This window comes from Poromitra crassiceps, assembly GCF_964638095.1.
Source record: "Poromitra crassiceps genome assembly, chromosome: 30".
Taxonomy (NCBI): Eukaryota; Metazoa; Chordata; class Actinopteri; order Beryciformes; family Melamphaidae; genus Poromitra; species Poromitra crassiceps.
In genome coordinates this window covers 1,844,782-1,866,764 of record NC_139652.1, presented here as the reverse complement: position 1 = coordinate 1,866,764, position 21,983 = coordinate 1,844,782, and the positions used below count along the sequence as shown (strand labels likewise).

Below are 21,983 nucleotides of genomic sequence, written 5' to 3'. Positions count from 1 at the left end.
CTGGTATTGGTATTTCTATTAGTATGGCTACTGTTGGAGAAAAATATAAGTTCCATTGGCATTTCCCAATAAGCTATAATTGCAGAATTTATTCTCTATCAGCTACTAACAACATTAGTCTTGGTATTGGTGTGGTGAGTCTACAGGTGGATGTGAACCTGCCAGACACTGCAGCCTGGCCACCTTCACTAGTTATTATTAGTATTAGTAGGGGCAGGGCAGGGCAAGTTTATTTGTACAGCACATTTCATACACAGAGGACATTCAAAGTGCTTTACATAAAAAAAAGAAAAAAGAAAAGAGCATAGAGAAATAAAACAATTACAAAGTGAAAAAGATAAAATTCATATAAAAGAACAAAATGCATTAAAACCTCTAGAAAAGCTTTCTAAAACCTACAGAGCATTTGAAACAACCCCCTAAAACCTTAAGAAATAGTGTACTGTATAAAGTATCTTTGCTGAAAGGGAGAACAACACAAATGCATCAGGTCTTAATGATATATATATATATATATATATATGACTGATGGTGATATCATATATATATATATATATATATATATATATATATATATATATATATATATATATATATGTCCTCTCCAAGGATAATCACAACTTACTTAGCATTAGCGTACAGTATAGTATGAATATAAAAATGGCCTCTTACCCTCTGACCCCCATATGTACTGGTGAGGTGGGTCTCTCTCTCCTGCTCATGCTCATCCTGACCGCTGGTCTCTCCTGAACACTGCTGCAAACACACAAACAGCATCTTAACCTTTCATCCTGACCGCTGGTCTCTCCTGAACACTGCTGCAAACACACAAACAGCATCTTAACCTTTAAGCTGGTCTCTCCTGAACACTGCTGCAAACACACAAACAGCATGTTAACCTTTCATCCTGACCGCTGGTCTCTCCTGAACACTGCTGCAAACACACAAACAGCATCTTAACCTTTAAGCTGGTCTCTCCTGAACACTGCTGCAAACACACAAACAGCATCTTAACCTTTAAGCTGGTCTCTCCTGAACACTGCTGCAAACACACAAACAGCATCTTAACCTTTCATCCTGACCGCTGGTCTCTCCTGAACACTGCTGCAAACACACAAACAGCATCTTAACCTTTAAGCTGGTCTCTCCTGAACACTGCTGCAAACACACAAACAGCATCTTAACCTTTCATCCTGACCGCTGGTCTCTCCTGAACACTGCTGCAAACACACAAACAGCATCTTAACCTTTAAGCTGGTCTCTCCTGAACACTGCTGCAAACACACAAACAGCATGTTAACCTTTAAGCTGGTCTCTCCTGAACACTGCTGCAAACACACAAACAGCATGTTAACCTTTCATCCTGACCGCTGGTCTCTCCTGAACACTGCTGCAAACACACAAACAGCATCTTAACCTTTAAGCTGGTCTCTCCTGAACACTGCTGCAAACACACAAACAGCATCTTAACCTTTCATCCTGACCGCTGGTCTCTCCTGAACACTGCTGCAAACACACAAACAGCATGTTAACCTTTAAGCTGGTCTCTCCTGAACACTGCTGCAAACACACAAACAGCATGTTAACCTTTAAGCTGGTCTCTCCTGAACACTGCTGCAAACACACAAACAGCATGTTAACCTTTAAGCTGGTCTCTCCTGAACACTGCTGCAAACACACAAACAGCATGTTAACCTTTAAGCTGGTCTCTCCTGAACACTGCTGCAAACACACAAACAGCATGTTAACCTTTCATCCTGACCGCTGGTCTCTCCTGAACACTGCTGCAAACACACAAACAGCATCTTAACCTTTAAGCTGGTCTCTCCTGAACACTGCTGCAAACACACAAACAGCATGTTAACCTTTCATCCTGACCGCTGGTCTCTCCTGAACACTGCTGCAAACACACAAACAGCATCTTAACCTTTAAGCTGGTCTCTCCTGAACACTGCTGCAAACACACAAACAGCATCTTAACCTTTAAGCTGGTCTCTCTTGAACACTGCTGCAAACACACAAACAGCATCTTAACCTTTAAGCTGGTCTCTCCTGAACACTGCTGCAAACACACAAACAGCATCTTAACCTTTAAGCTGGTCTCTCCTGAACACAAACACACAAACAGCATCTTAACCTTTAAGCTGGTCTCTCCTGAACACAAACACACAAACAGCATCTTAACCTTTCATGTAGGGAGGGAAGACAGAGCACAAACAGCCTGCTGACCTGCTGCTGACAGCTTCATACATAACATGTAAACATGTCAATTAGATTTCTAGGGTGGAGGAGACTCTGGAGACGATGCACCATGGGATTTATGACATCACTGATGTCACGATTTGTGTCACAAATCACTGATGATGTCACTGATGATGTCACGATTGATGTTTCGTGATACAAAATGTGACTAATAGTGCAAAATCGTGACTAACATCCTTAGCCAATTTTAATTACTAGAAATCTTGCGAGCTATGCCCGCTCAATTTCTAGGGTGGAGACTCTGGAGAGTGCCCGTGACATCACAGTTGGGCAATTGTACGCCATTGCCCCTTCAATCACAGTTGCTTGAGTGACATCACTGATGACATAACAAATGCTTGAGTAACATCACAGTTGTGCAACTGTGCACCATTAGCAACTGTGTGAGCTCTCCTATTGACATCACAGTTGCTCTACTGTGCGCCTTTGCAACTATGCGCCATCATGCAACTGTGTGCCATCGGCCCTCCAATAAGTATTTAGAGTTGCTCAAGTGACATCACTCATGACATCAGCAACTGTCCGCCATCGTGCAACTGTGTGGAATCGGCTCACTATATCACAGTTGCACATCGCTAACCACCTCACTGATGATGTCACTTTTGTGACAGACAGACACCGCCCACACACTTAGCCCTCGATTTCTAGGGTGGAGACTCTGGAGAGTGCCCGTGACATCACAGTTGTGGCAATTGTGTGCCATTGGCCCATCAATCACAGCTGCTCGAGTGACATCACTGATTACATAACAGCTGCTCGAGTGACATCACGCAAGCAACTGTGACATCAAGCAACTGCGCGCCATGAGCAACTGTGCAAGCTGTCCAATTGACATCACAGATGGGCAACTGTGTCCCCGTGCAACTGTGCGCCATCGTGCAACTGTGTGCGATTGGCTCATACTACATCACAGTTGCTCGAGTGACATCACTGATGACATCACAACTGTCTGATATATATTATTTGTATTTATTATCAGCATTGATGTTAGTGTGCTGTCTTTAAATTTAAGTTTACTAGTTTAAGTAAGTTTTTAGTTTATGAAGTTAAAAAAGTGAGTGATTTGTAGGTTCGGGGAAACTGACAGACAGACAGACAGACAGACAGACAGACAGACAGACAGGCAGACAGGCAGACAGACAGACAGACAGACAGACAGACAGGCAGGCAGGCAGACAGACAGACAGACAGACAGACAGACAGACAGACACACAGACACACAGACAGACAGGCAGGCAGGCAGACAGACAGACAGACAGACACACAGACAGACAGGCAGGCAGGCAGACAGACAGGCAGACAGACAGACAGACAGACAGACAGACAGACAGACAGGCAGACAGACAGACACACAGACAGACAGACAGGCAGACAGGCAGACAGACAGACAGACAGACAGACAGACAGGCAGGCAGGCAGGCAGACAGACAGACAGACAGACAGACAGGCAGGCAGACAGACAGACAGACAGACAGACAGACAGACACACAGACAGACAGACACTCACACTTTGCGTGTCTTCTGCCTGCAGACCAGCAGGGCGGTGACTCCCACGATCATGGCGATGAGGAACATGCCAGCGCTGATGCCCTCCACCACACCGCTCAGAGGCTCTGAGGAGCAACACACATTACACACCATCAACACAACTCACCACACACTGACACACACATGGTGCACCACAACTCACCACACACTGACACACACACATGCTGCAACACAACTCGCCACACACTGACACACTGACACACACACACACACAGCCTGGCCTGCTGTTCAGTGAGTAGCCTGACTGCGGGCACCAAAAAAAAAAAAAAATTTTTTTTTTGCAGGCCCTTAAACACATACACACACACACACACACACACACACACACACACACACACACATGCTGCACCATTAACACACCACCATGTTATACTGTTTCATGATCAAAGGTGTAGTGGAGCCTAGTTGTCAAGGGGTCAGACATTTTCTGAACAGAACATTTTTAGAAATAAAGGCCAGTCTGTAAAAGTGATTTAAAAGATGACACTGATTGATTGTTGTATTGGCTCATTACATATTGCCACACTTGAATATGACCATAAGCATGTTTGACTTTAGTTGACGATGCTTTTGGCGATGTTTTCACATCATTGTGTTGCTGGAGGACAGCTTAGCTTATGTCCTGTCCGTAATAGAGAGCGAGTCACGGCCACTCCCGGGTTATACCGGGTTCAGACTACACGTTTTGTCTGTCACCATGTCACCATGTCAGACGAGGTATGATGTCACCATGTCACCATGTCAGACGAGGTATGATGTCACCATGTCACCATGTCAGACGAGGTATGATGTCACACTGATGTCACACGTGCAACACTACAAGTCTGATCCCGACCAGGACTGCCAACTCTGATGCAGAACATCAGGAAGGACCTGCACGCCACAAGTCCATTTCTCACGCAGTGAAAAACAAAATCATAATTGATAACCTCAGGAAGTGAAAACATGACAGACAGCACAGGGCCACAGCAGGGAACGAGAAATAGCCTAAAGCAGTGGTTCCCAACCTTTTCCAACTCAGGGCCCACTTTTATGTCTCAAAAATGTTCGCGGCCCACCTCCGACCCCATAAATACAAAGGCCATATAATGCGTTCTCAGAGCACTTTTTTATTGAAAATTGAACATAAAGGACTGAACTGAATACAGGAGAAACATGTTGGAAGCTCCACAGTCACTAACACAGCACCTGTAACATGTTGCAACACCTTCAGTATTACAGTTTTCAAGGAGCTGTCCACACACACACACACACACACACACACACACACACACACACACACACACACACACACACACCAATCATTCAAGGAGCTGTCCATCAGCACCACACAGATGTCAGAAATGACAAGCAAGGGGCTGTCTGTAACAGGCTAATTAACAAATGATTAATAAATAACGGTATCCTTCAACAATGGAAAAATGCATTCTCATAACAATTTGACATCCAATATCAGATCCAAACAAAATCCAAATATCAGAAGAAAGCCCATTAAATCGATAGGGTTACAAATAAACACAAACCCAATATAAAGATGATGTAAAGATGAAACTTCAATTCAAGCAAAAGCAATAACATCAAAGAAACAAAAATCATACTTTTTCAAGTATGATTTTTCAAAATCGTTCAAAAAAATTTTTTTTTTTTTTTTTTCAAAAATCATACTTTTTTGGAAATGATTTGGCGGCCCACTTGCAATACCTTCGCGGCCCACCAGGGGGCCGCGGCCCACAGGTTGGGAATCACTGGCCTAAAGGTTACAACATCTAGCCTGGTATATTTGTAGCCTACAATATCATAGATTGTGTTGCTGCTGCGGCTCTCCCTCTCCTCTCCTCTCCTCTCTCATCAGGCAGGCAGAGAGTGAGTGAGTTGCTATGGTTACGGGGATGCTCTGTTCTTCCGCACTTCAAGCTGAAGTCAAAAGGAACTCGTGGTTAATAGGTAATAGTTGTCAAACTACACGAGAAAATAATTCAGCCCGACGAAAAGACGAGCAGCACGCCAGACTTTTTGTCGGGGTGTCGTGACGTCCCGACGCTGGTCTTTGATGATGTCACACTACAAGAGGTAAAGACGCCCGGCCCGTTCATCGTTCCAGACGGTCATATTCGGGCCTGAATAATAAGAATAATGTGTCGTGCTCGACCAAATCATTTTAAAATCAGGCTGAATTCGTGTAGTCTGAGCCCGGCATTAAGCATACAGTACGCACTACGCACCAAGAGATTTCATCTGCAATTTATTTTCCCATAGACATCAAAATTGAGTAAGTGGGTTCTGTCTGTGGGTCTGTCTGCAATTTCTGTCCCACGATTCTGGTCCCACGATTCTGAGATTTGTGATGGCTTTGGTCAATAATGATGTCACTGATGATGTCACAATGTCTATGACATCATCAGTGATGTCACTTGAGCAATTGCGATGTGTTGCATAAAATGCTTAGAAAAATAGTTGTACTTGGTCAAACCAAACGATTCAGCTATATTTAGAAACAGGAGAGAACATAGAACAGTTCACTCAGACCAAGACAGCGGGGGAAAAAAACATATTTTTATTTTTTTAAGTTGGTTTGGTCGGAGTGAAATGTTCCATGGTCTCTCCTGATGCTACATATAGCTGAATCATTTGGTTTGACCAAGTACAACTATTTCTCTAAGCATTTTATGAGTCTATATGAAAATAAATTACGCTCTTGATGCGCATGCTGAAGCAGGAAGTGACGTCACCTTTGGCTCTCTATTATTGTATTGGCAAACACTGCAACAGGAAGTAACCTGGGGGATGTTTATGTTGTCCAGTTGAAAGCGTCTATAAGTAAACGTGCCATGCTTACCAGCCTCAGTGAGGCGTAAACGTGTCATGCTTACCAGCCTCAGTGAGGCGTAAACGTGTCATGCTTACCAGCCTCAGTGAGGCGTAAACGTGTCATGCTTACCAGCCTCAGTGAGGCGTAAACGTGCCATGCTTACCAGCCTCAGTGAGGCGTAAACGTGTCATGCTTACCAGCCTCAGTGAGGCGTAAACGTGCCATGCTTACCAGCCTCAGTGAGGCGTAAACGTGTCATGCTTACCAGCCTCAGTGAGGCGTAAACGTGTCATGCTTACCAGCCTCAGTGAGCACGGGCAGGGACAGGAAGGTGTCGGTGTAGAGCGGTGACATCACGCCGTTCTTCTCCTCGTCAAACAGTTGTGTGAACGCTCGGACGCTCAGCCTGGAACACACAACACACCGGGTCCATGCTGTCACCACAACTTACTGGGTCCATGCTGTCACCACAACTCACTGGGTCCATGCTGTCACCACAACTTACTGGGTCCATGCTGTCACCACAACTCACTGGGTCCATGCTGTCACCACAACTTACTGGGTCCATGCTGTCACCACAACACACCGGGTCCATGCTGTCACCACAACTTACTGGGTCCATGCTGTCACCACAACTCACTGGGTCCATGCTGTCACCACAACTTACTGGGTCCATGCTGTCACCACAACTTACTGGGTCCATGCTGTCACCACAACTTACTGGGTCCATGCTGTCACCACAACTCACTGGGTCCATGCTGTCACCACAACTCACTGGGTCCATGCTGTCACCACAACTCACTGGGTCCATGCTGTCACCACAACTCAAGTCAGTACAGACACAACACACCGGGTCCATGCTGTCACCACAACTCAAGTCAGTACAGACACAACACACCGGGTCCATGCTGTCACCACAACTCAAGTCAGTACAGACACAACAGCATGTGTGTGTGTGTGTGTGTGTGTGGGGGGGGGTTATACTAACTATGTGTATCCATTGTGTATTTAGCCTGTGTTCATGTATTTGTTTATTTTGATTATGGTACTATCACTTCTGGTAATTGGCACATGGGTGTGATTTACCTGTTCACTTGCATGGCAGGATTTGAGAGACAGTCAGACGGTTAGTAAGGGCTCCGATATTTCCTGTTGACTCTTACATCTAATAAATCTACTGAAATGAAGTAAAATAAGTGAAATCAAATCAAATTGCAGAATTGTAGAACCTGCGATCTTCAATACCTGTATGCAGTCTTGGGTTTGAGCGGTCCGTCACAGAACGCGCTCAGCTCCTCCCTCTCGGGGGCCAGGTCTGGGTCTCTGTCCTGGGACGTTTTGTGGTCACAGCTCCCCCCCAGGCTGTCCATGCCGGTGCCCAGGCTGATCTCAAAGCCCTGGGAGCTGCTCTCCGGGCCCTCGGCACAGCGGCTGGGGAAGTAGCTGGTCTGGTACGACTTGATGGAGCTGTTGGATTTGTAGTCCAGGTAGGAGGGCAGAGGGTGCTGCTGCTCTGGCTGCACGCTCTCCATGTCTGTGAGTGGGCAGGGGAAGCACAGGTGAGGTTGTCTTACAGGATCTGCAACTGTTCCCATTTTAGGTTGAAGATCCACATTTTTACAGTTCGAAAGCCTCCCAAATGTCCCCAAATTGCTCAATCAAATATGGCAACATTTCCATGACCAGTATTTGTCAGTATTTCTGTACAAATGGAAATATCATTTTTTATGAATTTTCCAGGCCTCACTACGTTTATCCATTGGGACTTACGAAACGTGATTTCTGGTTATCAGACATTTATAATGTTTATCGGCATTTAACAAAAAATCCATTGCTGTTAGGGCTCCGTGTGTGTGTGTGTGTGTGTGGGGACAGCAGTTGAAAATTAGACATATTATGGCTAACCCTGGCACGTTTCCAGTAATGTTCATTAATGTGCATCATCCCTCAAATAAAGAAATAAAGCAGGGAAAACACCTGGAATAGATGCACTACTCATTGAGGTTTATCAAAAATTCTTTCATTTGGTAAAAGAACCTTTACTTTCTTGTTTTAATTTCTCCTATAATGTCGGGTTATCTGATTCTTAAGCCTCAAACGCACTGGGAGCGTCAGGCGCTCGCGTTTTGAAGTCTACTCATTGTTTTAAACGGCCGAACACACACCAAGAGCGTTCTGACGCGCGTCAAACTGCCTGTGCGCCTGTACTCAAAACCTGTTTCCATTTTGGCAAAATGGTCAAATAAGGTTCCAGCAGCCACCAAAGCACTCTGAGCTCCCCCCCCTCCCTCTCTGCCCACTTTCATCCCCGTCTGTCTCGCTATGCTCCTCAAACAAATCTCACGGCAGTTTAAATACAGCAAGCATGTAAATACGCCCCACTGTATATAGCAAGACTGTCTGAACAAAGTGAGAAATAGAATAATGTTCTAAACCCATCGGCTAGCAAAATATATACACATATATATACATATATATACATATATATACACACATATACATATCCATATATAATATATATATATAGAATAATTAACATAAATACATAAATAAATAAATAAATAAATAAATAAATAAATAAATAAATAAATAGATAAATAAATAAATAAATAATCTCACTACTAAGCTACTACTCTACTAAGCCGGAACTGTGCATGCTCAGCACGGCACTAGAAGTGAGCATGCAAAATTTCTAGTAAATAATAATACTAGGTCAGTATAGCGGGAAAAAGATCAACACATGTCCAATACATTTCTAAGCACCTGGTTAACATGAAGGAGATGATGTATTATGTTTTGTTGTGTTGTGACTTTGCTTCCGAGAAATGTTTGTATCAGTAAAACTCCGGACTCCCCACCTTCGGACTCGGTCACCACCACGGTGAAGAACTTGACGGCTCCATTGACGTCGCTGAACCAGCTGCAGTTGAAGCCAAAGCTAATGGAGGACTTTGTGACCTCAGCGGTCCTGTCGCTGACCCGGGTGCTGAGGGGGGGGAGGGGCGGACCTGGAGGGACAAACAGCACTCTACATTTCAACATTTCTGGAGTCAACAAAGTCACCGTGTGTGCTTCAAGTCCACAGCAGCCTACAGTATAACGCAGACATGGCCATGATAGGGCCAGAACCGGCCCTCATGGACCTAAATAAGAAAAACAAAGAAGAATACGTGCACAGTTTGTTTTCTATAATTAAATGGAGTGATAAAATAAATTAGAGGTTAGAGCATGGCCACCCCTGCCCTGGTATAATGGATCACTCAACAAACTCTAAACTACAAAGGCAAGTCAGAAAGTGTGAAAGTCTAACTCACTACATTTCAAAAGAAAAATCTATACGATTCAAGATTCAAGATTCAAGATTCAAGATTTTTACTTTCTACTCACTACATTTTTCAAAGCAGACTTGTTACTTTCGGGAAATCATCAACTGATTTTTTTTCTGCATCAGACAGCTTCCATCTGGAAAGCAGCTGATCAAAGAGCCAAATGAGGGAAAGAGACAGAGAGAAGCAACGAGAAGACGCCAGTGAATTACTGTAAAGGACAAGTGTGTAGGCTTGAGTGGCATCTAGTGGTGAGATCGCAAATTGCAACCAACTACCCTCCCTCAACCTCCCCTTCCAAGCGTGTAGTAGGAGTGGCCATGAAAGTCACAGATTTGTGAATTCAGCCGCTAGAATTAACATAAGTGATTTGAGATCTTTCAGATCTTTCTCATTTAGTATTCAGAGGAACGCTCAACAGAAAACCAAATCAGAATTAAGATGTACTTTTATACTTTCACTTGAGTAAAGGAGTTGAAACTTCTACCAGAGTATACAGACCACTGACCTAAAAATATGGACAGAGCTATCCCATTGATTTTGGTCTCCCGTTTGGAGTTTGTTTTGGAGATGATTCGTTGGCCGTCGCCATCTTGATTTTTCATCAGCAGAGTGGGAGGGAATGCGCAGCTCACGTGAGATGGGCGTTTCCCAGAGCCGCAGCTCCGCCTGCTATTGGTCCGTGATCAGCAAGCTGCACGATCACTGGACAGGCGACCTGTCAATCACCCCCTTTTCTATCATCTATTTTACTCCAAACGGGCGAGTTATATAAAGAAATCACCCCCTATAGTTGTTATGAAAAGGTGAAATTAGATATATAGACCAAAACCGTGTTTCGCCCCTAAAGCTGTGTTCACACCGAGATATTTATTTTTCGCTCTGTCGCTTGATTCAACCCTTTGGAATCGCTCTGTCGCTGTGTTTAAATCGCTCATCAACAGGCACACGAATTGACGGACATGTGGGGGCTATAACGTTACGCAATGTCATGATATTTGTCCACTACGAGCCACCGTCATTGTTTACAAGCTAAAGCCTATCAGCGTGCTCCTAATGCGAGCTCCATACCGGTAGGACAGACTTCACTTCATGTCAGCTGTCAGCCTGTCAATGCGGTTTGTTGCCACACAATTAACCAGCGGTTTGTTCCAAGCCAGTGTGATCCTTGACTCGCTCTCACACGGCAGCCAATCAGTGTTGAACAGCGAGCGACTGATGCCAGCGTATTTTCGCTCGAGTTGGGATATTTCATCTCGAGCGACGAGCATATTTTCTCCCTATCGCTCTGTCTCTGCCGCTCGGACGCCCAGCGATTTTTCTCCCAGGCGAATATACGCTCAATCGCTCGTTTGCATTGACTTTGTATGTAAACTCGATGCCAGCGAAAAACTTTAATAGGTCGGTGTGAACGCAGCTTAACTGGAAAGATGTTTAATCATGTTACAAAGTCAGGCATTTTAACATGGGGGGAATGCCTACTGCCCCTGACCCCCAAGTGGCCATTGAAGGAACTACAGCTTTTCACTTCACTTCCGCGTCATCAGAGGAAAGCCGGGGGGGGGGGGGGGGGGGTTGGACTGTGTGCGGGGGTTGGACTGTGTGCTGGGCTAGTGTGACTCACGGTCGATCATGGTGAGCACAGTGTCGTGCGCGGCCTCTCCGGTCATGCTGTCAGAGATGACCTTGACGTGGACGCTGTAGCGCTTGTGCGGCTCCAGCTGGGTGATCAGGTAGGAGGTGGAGAGGCGGCCGGTGCGGCGGGAGTAGACCAGGGTGCGCGAGTCCTGGTGGAGGCACTCGATGGTGTAGGAGTCGTAGTCGGCCTCCGGGGGCGCCCAAGAGCACAAGATGGAGGTGGAGCTCTGGGGCCGGCAGTGTAAGGCCAGCACTCGCTCCGGTTCTGGAGAAGAGGAGGGTGTGCCAGAGATTTGAAAGCCATTAAGATCAGAAACACACTTTGACAATTGAAGTTGCTGTCAGTGATGGAAATATAGGACACTAGATTATCTAGTTTGCTGGGACTCCGGCCTGGTATTATCAGATAGCCCACCTGGGCAGTAGGCACTGAAGATATGGGGGGGTCACAACTCCAGCGCCCACAGCGTCAGAGGCGAGAATCGAACTCAGGACCTTCTAGCTATGAGGCCACCGTACCGGTACTGGTTCCTATAGGGCCCGACCTGAAGGGGCTCTCTATAGACGCTGGTTCCTATAGGGCCCGACCTGAAGGGGCTCTCTATAGACGCTGGTTCCTATAGGGCCCGACCTGAAGGGGCTCTCTATAGACGCTGGTTCCTATAGGGCCCGACCTGAAGGGGCTCTCTATAGACGCTGGTTCCTATAGGGCCCGACTTGAAGGGGCTCTCTATAGACGCTGGTTCCTATAGGGCCCGACATGAAGGGGCTCTCTATAGACGCTGGTTCCTATAGGGCCCGACATGAAGGGGCTCTCTATAGACGCTGGTTCCTATAGGGCCCGACCTGAAGGGGCTCTCTATAGACGCTGGTTCCTATAGGGCCCGACCTGAAGGGGCTCTCTATAGACGCTGGTTCCTATAGGGCCCGACCTGAAGGGGCTCTCTATAGACGCTGGTTCCTATAGGGCCCGACTTGAAGGGGCTCTCTATAGACGCTGGTTCCTATAGGGCCCGACATGAAGGGGCTCTCTATAGACGGTGACGGCGTCCACCCGCTATGCCGACCACCCGCAGTGCCGACAGCCCGCCAACGTCATTAGGTTTAGGCGTGGCGGGTGGGAGAGGTTAGGTTTAGGGTTAGGGTCTGGGGGAGGTTAGGTTTAGGCGTGGGGGGTGGGGTGGGAGAGCTTAGGTTTAGGGTTAGGGTCTGGGGGAGGTTAGGTTTAGGCGTGGGGGGTGGGAGAGCTTAGGTTTAGGCGTGGGGGCTGGGAGAGGTTAGCTCCAGCCGGTCCCCCGACACGCTGCACACCGCCTCGCTCAGCTGGTTCTGCTTGGGGGCTGTCGGCATTGCGGACTGTCGGCACTGCGGTCTGTCGGCACATAGACGCGCCACCGACGGTGACATCACCTGTGACCAAAGATCAGCATGTAGCACGCCGTGTCGCTGCCACCTACTGGTGCGGATGCTCTTGTGGATGGGCAGGCTGTAGGTGGGCGTGGCCCCCGCGGTGCCGCTGACGGAGCGCAGGCTGAAGTTGTACAGCCGTCCGGGGTACATGCCCCTCAGGATGCGGCTGCCAGAGGTGGGCGTTTTGTAGGGGTTGATGACGGACAGCTGGTCCCGCGGCGCCCACTGCAGGTCGAAGGCGTCGTAGTCCGAGTCGACGGGGCCGCTCCACGTGATCTCCAGAGAGGTGTTGGTCACTCCGCCAAACAGGAAGGAGGTGGGAGGTCGTGGGGCTGGAAGGGGGGGGGGAGTGAGTGATGAAATATAGCATCAACAAACCTGCTTTATCGTTGCTTCAACAAGATGTGAGATGTTTGATGAAGCCTTGCACAGATGATTATTGCATCTTTGTTCTGTTTCGTCTATCACTGTATTTCATCACTTCTCCATTTATGTGAAACAAGTTGTAAAGACAATTCTGCTTCATACACTATAATGTATAGTATATATAATGTATCAATAGTTTATATGTAATGTATCAATAGTTTATACATAATGTATCAATAGTTTATATGTAATGTATCAATAGTTTATATGTATTGTATCAATAGTTTATACGTAATGTATCGATAGTTTGAAAACACCACATCTTTACTTTTACTATTTACATTTGACTATTTCTCATTCTCATAGTAAAAAAGATGAAAACCATGAAATAACAGATGGAATTATGCAGTGACCAAAAAGTGTGAAACAAATCTTAGCTAACTTACATTTTACATTCTTTAAAGTAGCTTGTTTGGACAGAAATCCATAGATTGTTTAGCAACCTCACTGTTTAAATTTGTCTACGAAATACATTTCAAGCATTTAAGCAGAAGCCTTTTGAATCAAACGGCTTCAACATGATGTCCAGATGTTTGACTGGTATGAAGCTGTAAACTTTGTAAAGTGACATAAAAGATTCCCTGATATTCCCTGACATCCCCAGAGAAGTGATCAAATTCCCCTGGCTTCCCCTGTCAGGAAAACACCTCTCAAACTTCCATGACATTGTGTTAAAGTCCACGGCACACCGCTCAAACATTCTACAACAGTGATACTCAACTTGCACCCGCGGCGATGGAATTGCACATTTTTTTTTTTTTTTTTTACAGTGCACCTGAACACAACATGCAAGATACCCACTGAATAAGTGTCCAAATGTTCATGTCATTCTGGCCAATACTCCATTTCTGTTATAGCATTTCAGTCTGGAATATGGAATATCTTTCAATAATCTAAATTCTCAAATACCGCCGTCTGCTTGCTACCCAGGCACTTATGTACGTAACCTAACTAACTTAACCTAACTAACTATCCGGTGTGCACAAGATTGTCAGACTAAACTCTGGCTGACACCCCAAAAACCTACAATCCGCTACAGAAAAATGTATATTGTTTGTTTATTAACTGGCCCCTCGCCTTCTATCATTTCACAAAAGTGGCCCCCGGGCAAAGCAAGTTAAGTATCCCTGTTCTACAACAAACAAGGACAAACACAGACAAGCACACTTTGGTGTGCCATGGCTGTCTGCCCTTGTTTGGAGATGTTTGGAGATGTTTGGAGATGTTTGGTCAGATTCCACATGTTCAATCCTTGCTATTTGTCTGTGTTTAGCCCATGGCACACCAATCAAACATTCCCCAACATCTGCAGGGGATAACGTTTGACTGATGTGCCACGGGCGTTAAGAGCGTGCGTCTCACCCGTGCGGCCCGGCGTGCTGGCTGCGTTGGCCAGCTGTCCGCTGCGGCTCAGCACCACAGCCTGGTAGAGGCGCCCGGGCACCAGGCCGGGGAACAGGAAGCGCGTGACGTCTGAGCCCAGCTCCGCCCCCTCAGCCTGCCGCGTGCCGTTGGGGTTGTAGAGGGTGAGCAGGTAGCCGCTCAGCTCGCCCCCCGCCTGCTCCCAGGTCACCCCCAGAGCCTCCGTCTGGTTCCCACTCTGCGCCTCCAGAGACGTCACCGCTGCCGGGACTGGAGGAGAGAGCATGAAGTGGACCATGAGAGATCCACCAGACCTAAGTCCTACCTACAACATGAAGTGGACCATGAGAGATCCACCAGACCTAAGTCCTACCTACAATAGAACTGCTGTCATGTAAGCAAGAGCCACTGGGGAATATCATTGGACTTATTAGAAGCAAAAGACTTCATTCTACCTGGGTTTGAGTAATTCAGGCAACAATTCTCACAATAGCATTGTGGAATTAACTTGTTTCTTAGTAAAATACTTAGCTGTTGTTTTAACCTGCAGTACCAGATAGGACAATAAACCGCACAGAAGACTCCATGGCATCATGTGCTTTCATTTCACAGACACGTTTTGAAGAAAAGACTATTTTAGAAACTTTAAAGCTGCGTTCACATGTGAAGCCATCTACTATTCTCTCTCCACGAGGTCGAGCAGAGAAAGGTCAGCGCTAAGTAGGTCAGAGTTGAAAGGTCAGCGCTAAGTAGGTCAGAGTTGAAAGGTCAGTGCTAAGTAGGTAGGTCAGAGTTGAAAGGTGCTGTAAGTGATGTTTTCGTGTTAAAATAGATGTAAAACAGCTCTATATTCTGTTAGGAATCACTATTATAGAGTATCTGGTCTATGGCATTAGTGCCTTAGTGTCACAGTGCCTCTCCTTCTCTGTAAACAGCAGAGCAAGTTTCTGGGTCACCAACGCACTTTATCCAATCAGAAGGCAGAACTCCAGAAAGAGGCAGTCCTCTGTGTGCATCCACAAATGGGAGGGGGAACCTGCTCACTGATGTTAACTAGGCATCGATTCCTAGGCTCGCCCGCTGCGCGGCCTCGCCCTGCAGCTCGCATACGCAGCTCAGCCGCTGTGCGGCCTCGCCCACAGCTCGGCTGCTGCGTGGCCTCGCGGGCGTGATGATTATCATTATGATGATTATTATTATTATCCACAGATAGAAGTTAGTACAGTAGTGTGTGTACAACTGATTTAATGAGACACACATACGACAGAAGTGCTAATAAACAGCATTTACTACAACTTTCACGACGGTTGATGCGTGGAGCTGCCATCTTAGATTTTGAGGTCGGGCTGGTGAGGACCCGCCGAGATCGGGGTAAGAAACCTGACCTTTGAACCGGGATATTCCTAGTTCCCAATACAAATGTAATGCAACATGAATTCAATTAAGACTTTTCATGAGTTTTCAGACCTACAAATAAGCATTGGAAATATCAGAGCTCACCGGTCCTGGCCCAGATGGCAGTGTCGTTGGTGTGCTCTCCACTGAGTGTGAGCAGCAGCAGCCTGTAGAGGGCGCCAGGCGTGAGGCGATGGAAGGAGCAGAGCTGGGTGCTGGGCTGGCCCCGCCTCCTCTCCTGCAGAGTGTCATCGGCCTGGTACAGAGAGATGTCGTACGCCTCAAACTCGCCCTCCGGTGGCGACCACTGGAAGGACAGGCTGCTGGTGGTGTTGGTTTTGACGTACAGGTCAGTGACGGCTGCAGGGCCTGAGAGGGAGAGAGGCATGCCGGCTTTCAGTATTTATTTATTTTACCATCACTCTCTTATTTATTAATTCATTTGTTTGTTTATTTATTTATTTATTTATTTATTTATTTATGTATTTATTTGTTTGTTTTGCCATCACTCACTTATTTATTTATTGTTATTGACTACATGTAACTCTGAACCAGAGGTAGAAAGAGGAGTAATGAAATATTTTACTCAAGCAGAAGAACTCAAGTAAAAGTAGGCGTGGCTAAAAAACTAAAACAAAACAAAAAGATTAAAACACATGTTGTTGTTTTTTAAATCAAGTACCGAGTTACTTTTTACGGAACATCTACTCATTCTTTTGTGGTCCTTCCAGATACTTTGGCTCATTTTCAGCCTACAGCTCACATCCAAGAAAGCTGTTGTACCAGTTACTGTAGGTCTCACTGAAATACATGGCACATCGTCTGTTTTTTGTGTTTTTTGATACATCACCTACGTTCATATGAACTAGGGCTGCACAATGAATCGTATTTTCATCGTCATCGCAATATGAACATGCGCAATAAACACATCACAAAGACTGCCTGAAACGCAATGAATAACAAAGGTGGTTTTATTTACATGCGTCATGCATTCCCACTCAGCATCTGATCATTTTGTCTTGTGTTGTAAATCCAGCGTACACCTTTCCCTTGCAACAGTGCGCACCGCCCCTCTGCCAAAGCCCAAACACGCTGTGTGTAGTTTCAGCTAGAGTCAGTGTGTATTTCATTTATTTATTCAGTGGGCATAGGCTATGTTTGGGGTCTATGTTAGCATTATTAAAGCAGAAAGACATAGGAACTGTATAGCTAATATGCATACTTTAATATTTGTTTATTTATCGCAAGTCGTATCGTCATCGCTATATTGAACAATGTTATCGCACATGGCAGATTTTCCTCATATCGTGCAGGCCTGTGAACTGTGAACCCAGCCTCAACATTATCCTGCCCAACAAGGAAACAGAGACTCTTACGTGTGCGAGCCTCGGCGGTGACCCCCGGGCTCTGGACCCCCCCGCTGGTGGTGTGGACCAGGACGCGGTACTTCTTCCCGGGGGTGAGGTGTGTGAAGCGGTGCCTGCTGCGTCCGGAGGGCTGAGAGGAGTTGTCCAGCAGCACGCCCCTCTCGTCCAGCAGCTGCAGGCTGTAGCCGTCGGCCACGCCCAGCGCCTCCTGCCAGCTCAGCTCCAGGATGGACGTGCTCTCCAGGTTGTCTGCCTGCAGACCCGTCACTGCTGAGGGGACTGGAAGGGAGATACAATGAGCCGTTTGGTTGGCCCATCTTTTATCAAGTTCATTATCATCACCCTCTCTACATTGTGCTGGGCTTTCATTGATCAATGCTGCGTAGAAAAAGGTTATATATATATTCTACGGAAGCCTTGAGAGGCAAGTGAGAGACAAAAACTAAATCTGGTGATCCATTTTCAAAGTCTGATCAAAGTTTTCTCTCCTGCGTTTATGACTTAAAACAAGTGGTAAAAAAGTTTTGCCAGGATCATCTTTCTAGATCTTCTTGTCATCTGTGAAAACAGGTGAAACAGGTTTTGCCAGGTGTGTGTGTGGGTGTGTGTGTGTGTGTGGGGGGGGGGGGGTGCCAGGATATTTGTCTTTTTTCTAGTTACTCTTTACCACGTGCGCAGCAAGGTCAAGAGAAGGCTTTTTGGGGTGAGTCATTCATTTCATCCTCGTCAGGTATTTTGACTCTTGACCGTAAGAGGGCCAAGTGTTCATTAAAAATGAGGGGGAATCATAAACACAGGAGAGAAAACAATGTAGGTCAGCATCAAATACTAATAATAAAATAGAGTTTTGAAGCCACTATCATGCTCATCAACAGCCACTCATGAACATGGCTCAGTGATCCAAAGGGTCATGAATTGAGACCCCTTCAAGACATAAACAACCAAATCCAGTCAGAAAAAGAAAATGGCATATTTGCAGTTGGTGTGCAGCAGGCGTCTGAGCGGTGTATGTTCTGCTCTGACCTGTGCGGCCGCTGGCGCTGATGTTGTTGGTTAGCTCTCCGCTGGACGACTGCACGGTGACGGTGTACCGCTGACCCGGGCGCAGAGAGCCGAAGCTCAGCTCCGTCTGGCTCTTCTGCACGGGCCTGAGGTCCAGCTGCTGGTTCTGCCGGTACAGAAACACCCGGTAGCCGTCCACGTCGCCCTGCCCCGCCGTCCAGCTCACAGACAGGCTGCTGTGAGCACCGTTGTTGTTCACGTGGATGTTCTTCACTTTGCTGGGCACTGGGGAGAGGACACACACTCCAGGCTTCAGCTAGAGCTCCCCCTAGAGGTATTTTCTTTTTAAAGTCCCGGTGAAATGAACTCCCATTACTTTTACTTTGTGGAAAACAGAGTATCTTTCATGGTGATCGCACGCTGCTCTAGTAGGCATCCTGTAATACGAGTGTGTGTGTGTGTGTGTGTGTGTGTGTGTGTGTGTGTGTGTGTGTTTGTGTGTGTGTGTGTGTGTGTGGGTGTGTGTATGTGTGTGTGTGTGTGTGTGTGTGTGTGTGTGTGTGTGTGTGTGTGTGTGTGTGTGTGTGTGTGTGTGTGTGTGCGAGAGTGAGCAGAGTTGTGTTCGGCCACAGCTATGGCATTTTACGTGCGATAGCGCTGAATCTTTCAGGAAGTGTGAAGAGCACCCCTGCAGCTGACCTAAAGGAGCCGTTTTTTGATTTTTTAATGAGCAAAAATGGCTAATTAGGGGCCAAAATCCCTCAACACAGGTTCAGCAACATGGAGCTCCAGAGTGGAGCATCACACAGAGTGAGCGCAGTTTGACTCAGTCAGTGAACTCTGGAGCAGCACACTGGTGAGTAGAGTTACAATCAGCCAGTGAAGTGAACTATGATTTGTTTGTGTGTGTGTGTGTGTGTGTGTGTGTGTGTGTGTGTGTGTGTGTGTGTGTGTGTGTGTGTGTGTGATGATGTGATTTGTGTGTGTCAGCTTCGTTATGGTTTGAAAGCTCTTCTAAGTGTGTTCCAGGTGGACGTGTTGCGTAACGTGTCACTCACCTGTGCGCCCCTCGATGAACTGTGCCCGCTGGTTGGGGCCGCTGAAGGTGGAGAGCAGGATGTTGTAGAGGCGTCCGGGCGTGAGGGAGGACAGGAGGCACTCGCCCACCCCGGCGCCCAGCGTGAGGGGCGGGAACACCTTCATGTCGTTGAACAGCAGCTGCACCTCGTAGTGGTCCACGTCGCCCGGGGCGGAGGCCCACCTCACCCGCAGGGTCTCTGTGCCACGGCCCGCCAGAGACAAGGAGCGCACCGCCGCCGGGACTGCATGGAGGAACCACAGCACGGGTCAGTCTCTCAAGAACTTATGAACAGTGTTGGGGAGTTAACTACATGTAGTTGACTTAGTTTAAAGGAGGACTTACCCCCTAGATATGTATTAGAACAGTGATTTGAAAATACCTATGGAAAAAAACAAGAAATGACATATGCTCTTGTCTATACTGGACTCTTTGGCTGTGTTCGAGTCGAGATTCTTTTTCGGAAATCGACGCCATTACAGTTTGCCTACTGCCTCAAAAATAATTTATTTGAGAGGGGCAATATCTCTATAAATATCAACAACTAACCAACGCTGTTGGTCTGTATGGAAACAGAAAATCTGAAAATGGTTTTAAGTTATATCAATTTGGTAATTCAGTGGCGAACTAGAAATTTAATTATTTTTCTGCATGTATCTCTATGGAAACTACTCAAACTACGTTACGGGAGCAAAGTGACATGGGCTCGTTAACAGCAGCACACCCACAATAGGACAAACCTCTCGCTCTGGGGTAACACAATGCGAGATTTCTCCACGTAATTCCCTCGTCTAACTAGAGATAAACCGCGCAATGAAATCCGTTTTTAATTTGCGTTTTGGGGCTTTTCGTGATTTACAGCATGACAGCAGCATTTTTCCTCTCAGGGTGCAGGAGAGGCAGCGCAGAGCTCTTCTCCTCTTCAAAGCCCCCGCCTCTCACTGCCCGCGCGTCCCCGCTGCCTGAGCACACAGCAGCTCGTGCTCGCACACAGCGAGTCAACCCCCCCCCCCCCCCCCCCCCCCCCCCCCCAGTCCCCAGTCGCTCTACTCTGCTGACATTTCCTCTCCCGTTTGACTGGCCGAGAGACAGTGCTTCCAAGTCGGACTGATAGCCGCGGAAATGTCAGACTGTGCTCTCTCTGCTCTGGCCGAGTCCGAGAGAGCCCAGCTCTGCTGCGCGCGCCCGCGGAGCTTGGAGCTAGTGCATGAGGTTTACAGTACGACTCTCTCCCGCTCGCTCCCGCCTGCCTGCCTGGGCTGGAGACAGTGCTTGCAACTCGGACTGATAATATAAACATCATCATTCGAGCTTATCCAGGTAAGATATCAATAAAGTAATGACACATTCAGCGGGAAACTAACTATAATTAAGACATGTGCCAACTTTGACGACGTTTGGTTCAGTATTTTAAGAGCAAACTTCAATAAGAATAGGCTTGGAGTTCTGAGGAGCTGAAAGGGTACAGGGGGGGTAGGGGAGTAATTATCTTGAAATCCCATAGTCTTTGGGGGCACTGTGACGTCAGTGTGCCCCTAATCTCCCATTCATTTGAGAAAAGAAAAAAAAGCAGTCTTTGACCCTTAGAGGGCGCTTATGCCAGATATGCTGCTGAAAAATGATACAAATGGTAAAATGGCAACAGTTTGGTGTCAAATGTGGAAATTCTGACCAGAATTCTTCACACATCACCCCCAAAGTCATATATATTGGTTAAAAGCTGAAAAAAAGTGTTTTGGAGGTAAGTTCTCCTTTAACTACAATTTGCAGTAGTTGGGTGGTAGTTGGGTGGTATTCAAATCTCAGTAGCTTTTTCAGTAGTGAACTACTTTTGGCTCATGTTGTTTAGGTAGTTAACGGAAAAAACTATGACTGTATATTCCCAGGATTCTCATGACTTTTTTCAGGCAGCTGCAGAGATAGAGACTGGATTTCAAATCCTAAGGATCAAGAAATCAATTCAACTTAAAATGTTTGTGATTTTATTGATGTCGATTACAAAAAGCTATAGAATCCACTATGACAGGCAAGTGAGAGAGAAAAGAAAATCTGGTGGTCCATTTTCAAGTTTGATGATTCTGTGTCCTGTTTAGCCTACAGTATGACTTAAGAACAGCTTTGCCAGGATAAACTTTCTGAGTTCCTTATTAATACTAACAATAATAATAATAATAATAATTATTATTATTATTGGTAGTAGTAGTAGAAGTAGTAGTAGTTTCATGTGTGAAACAATTAAGCATGGTGACTTTTTGCTGTCTTTGTTGTTGTAATACTGATTTCGGCCACACGAGGGCACCCCTACCCCATGTTCTAAATGGGACTAAACGCATTATTTATTTATTTTCTTCCAGGTGAGT

General features: G+C 46.4%; 1 protein-coding gene across 1 annotated transcript in view; it reads right to left on the bottom strand.

Annotated features, from left to right (window-relative positions):
- ptprbl (protein tyrosine phosphatase receptor type B, like) overlaps window positions 1-21,983 on the bottom strand; it is a 53,118-nt gene that overhangs the window by 16,656 nt on the left and 14,479 nt on the right. The window contains exons 9-20 of the mRNA XM_083663246.1: window positions 19,604-19,867; window positions 18,567-18,830; window positions 17,553-17,822; window positions 16,282-16,545; window positions 14,782-15,051; window positions 13,041-13,325; window positions 11,570-11,848; window positions 9,478-9,627; window positions 7,865-8,153; window positions 6,919-7,025; window positions 3,770-3,875; window positions 673-756 (exon numbers count right to left, since the gene is read on the bottom strand). Coding sequence (XP_083519372.1) covers window positions 673-756; window positions 3,770-3,875; window positions 6,919-7,025; window positions 7,865-8,153; window positions 9,478-9,627; window positions 11,570-11,848; window positions 13,041-13,325; window positions 14,782-15,051; window positions 16,282-16,545; window positions 17,553-17,822; window positions 18,567-18,830; window positions 19,604-19,867 — 2,632 coding nt within the window. The remainder of the gene's footprint in view (window positions 1-672; window positions 757-3,769; window positions 3,876-6,918; window positions 7,026-7,864; window positions 8,154-9,477; window positions 9,628-11,569; window positions 11,849-13,040; window positions 13,326-14,781; window positions 15,052-16,281; window positions 16,546-17,552; window positions 17,823-18,566; window positions 18,831-19,603; window positions 19,868-21,983) is intronic.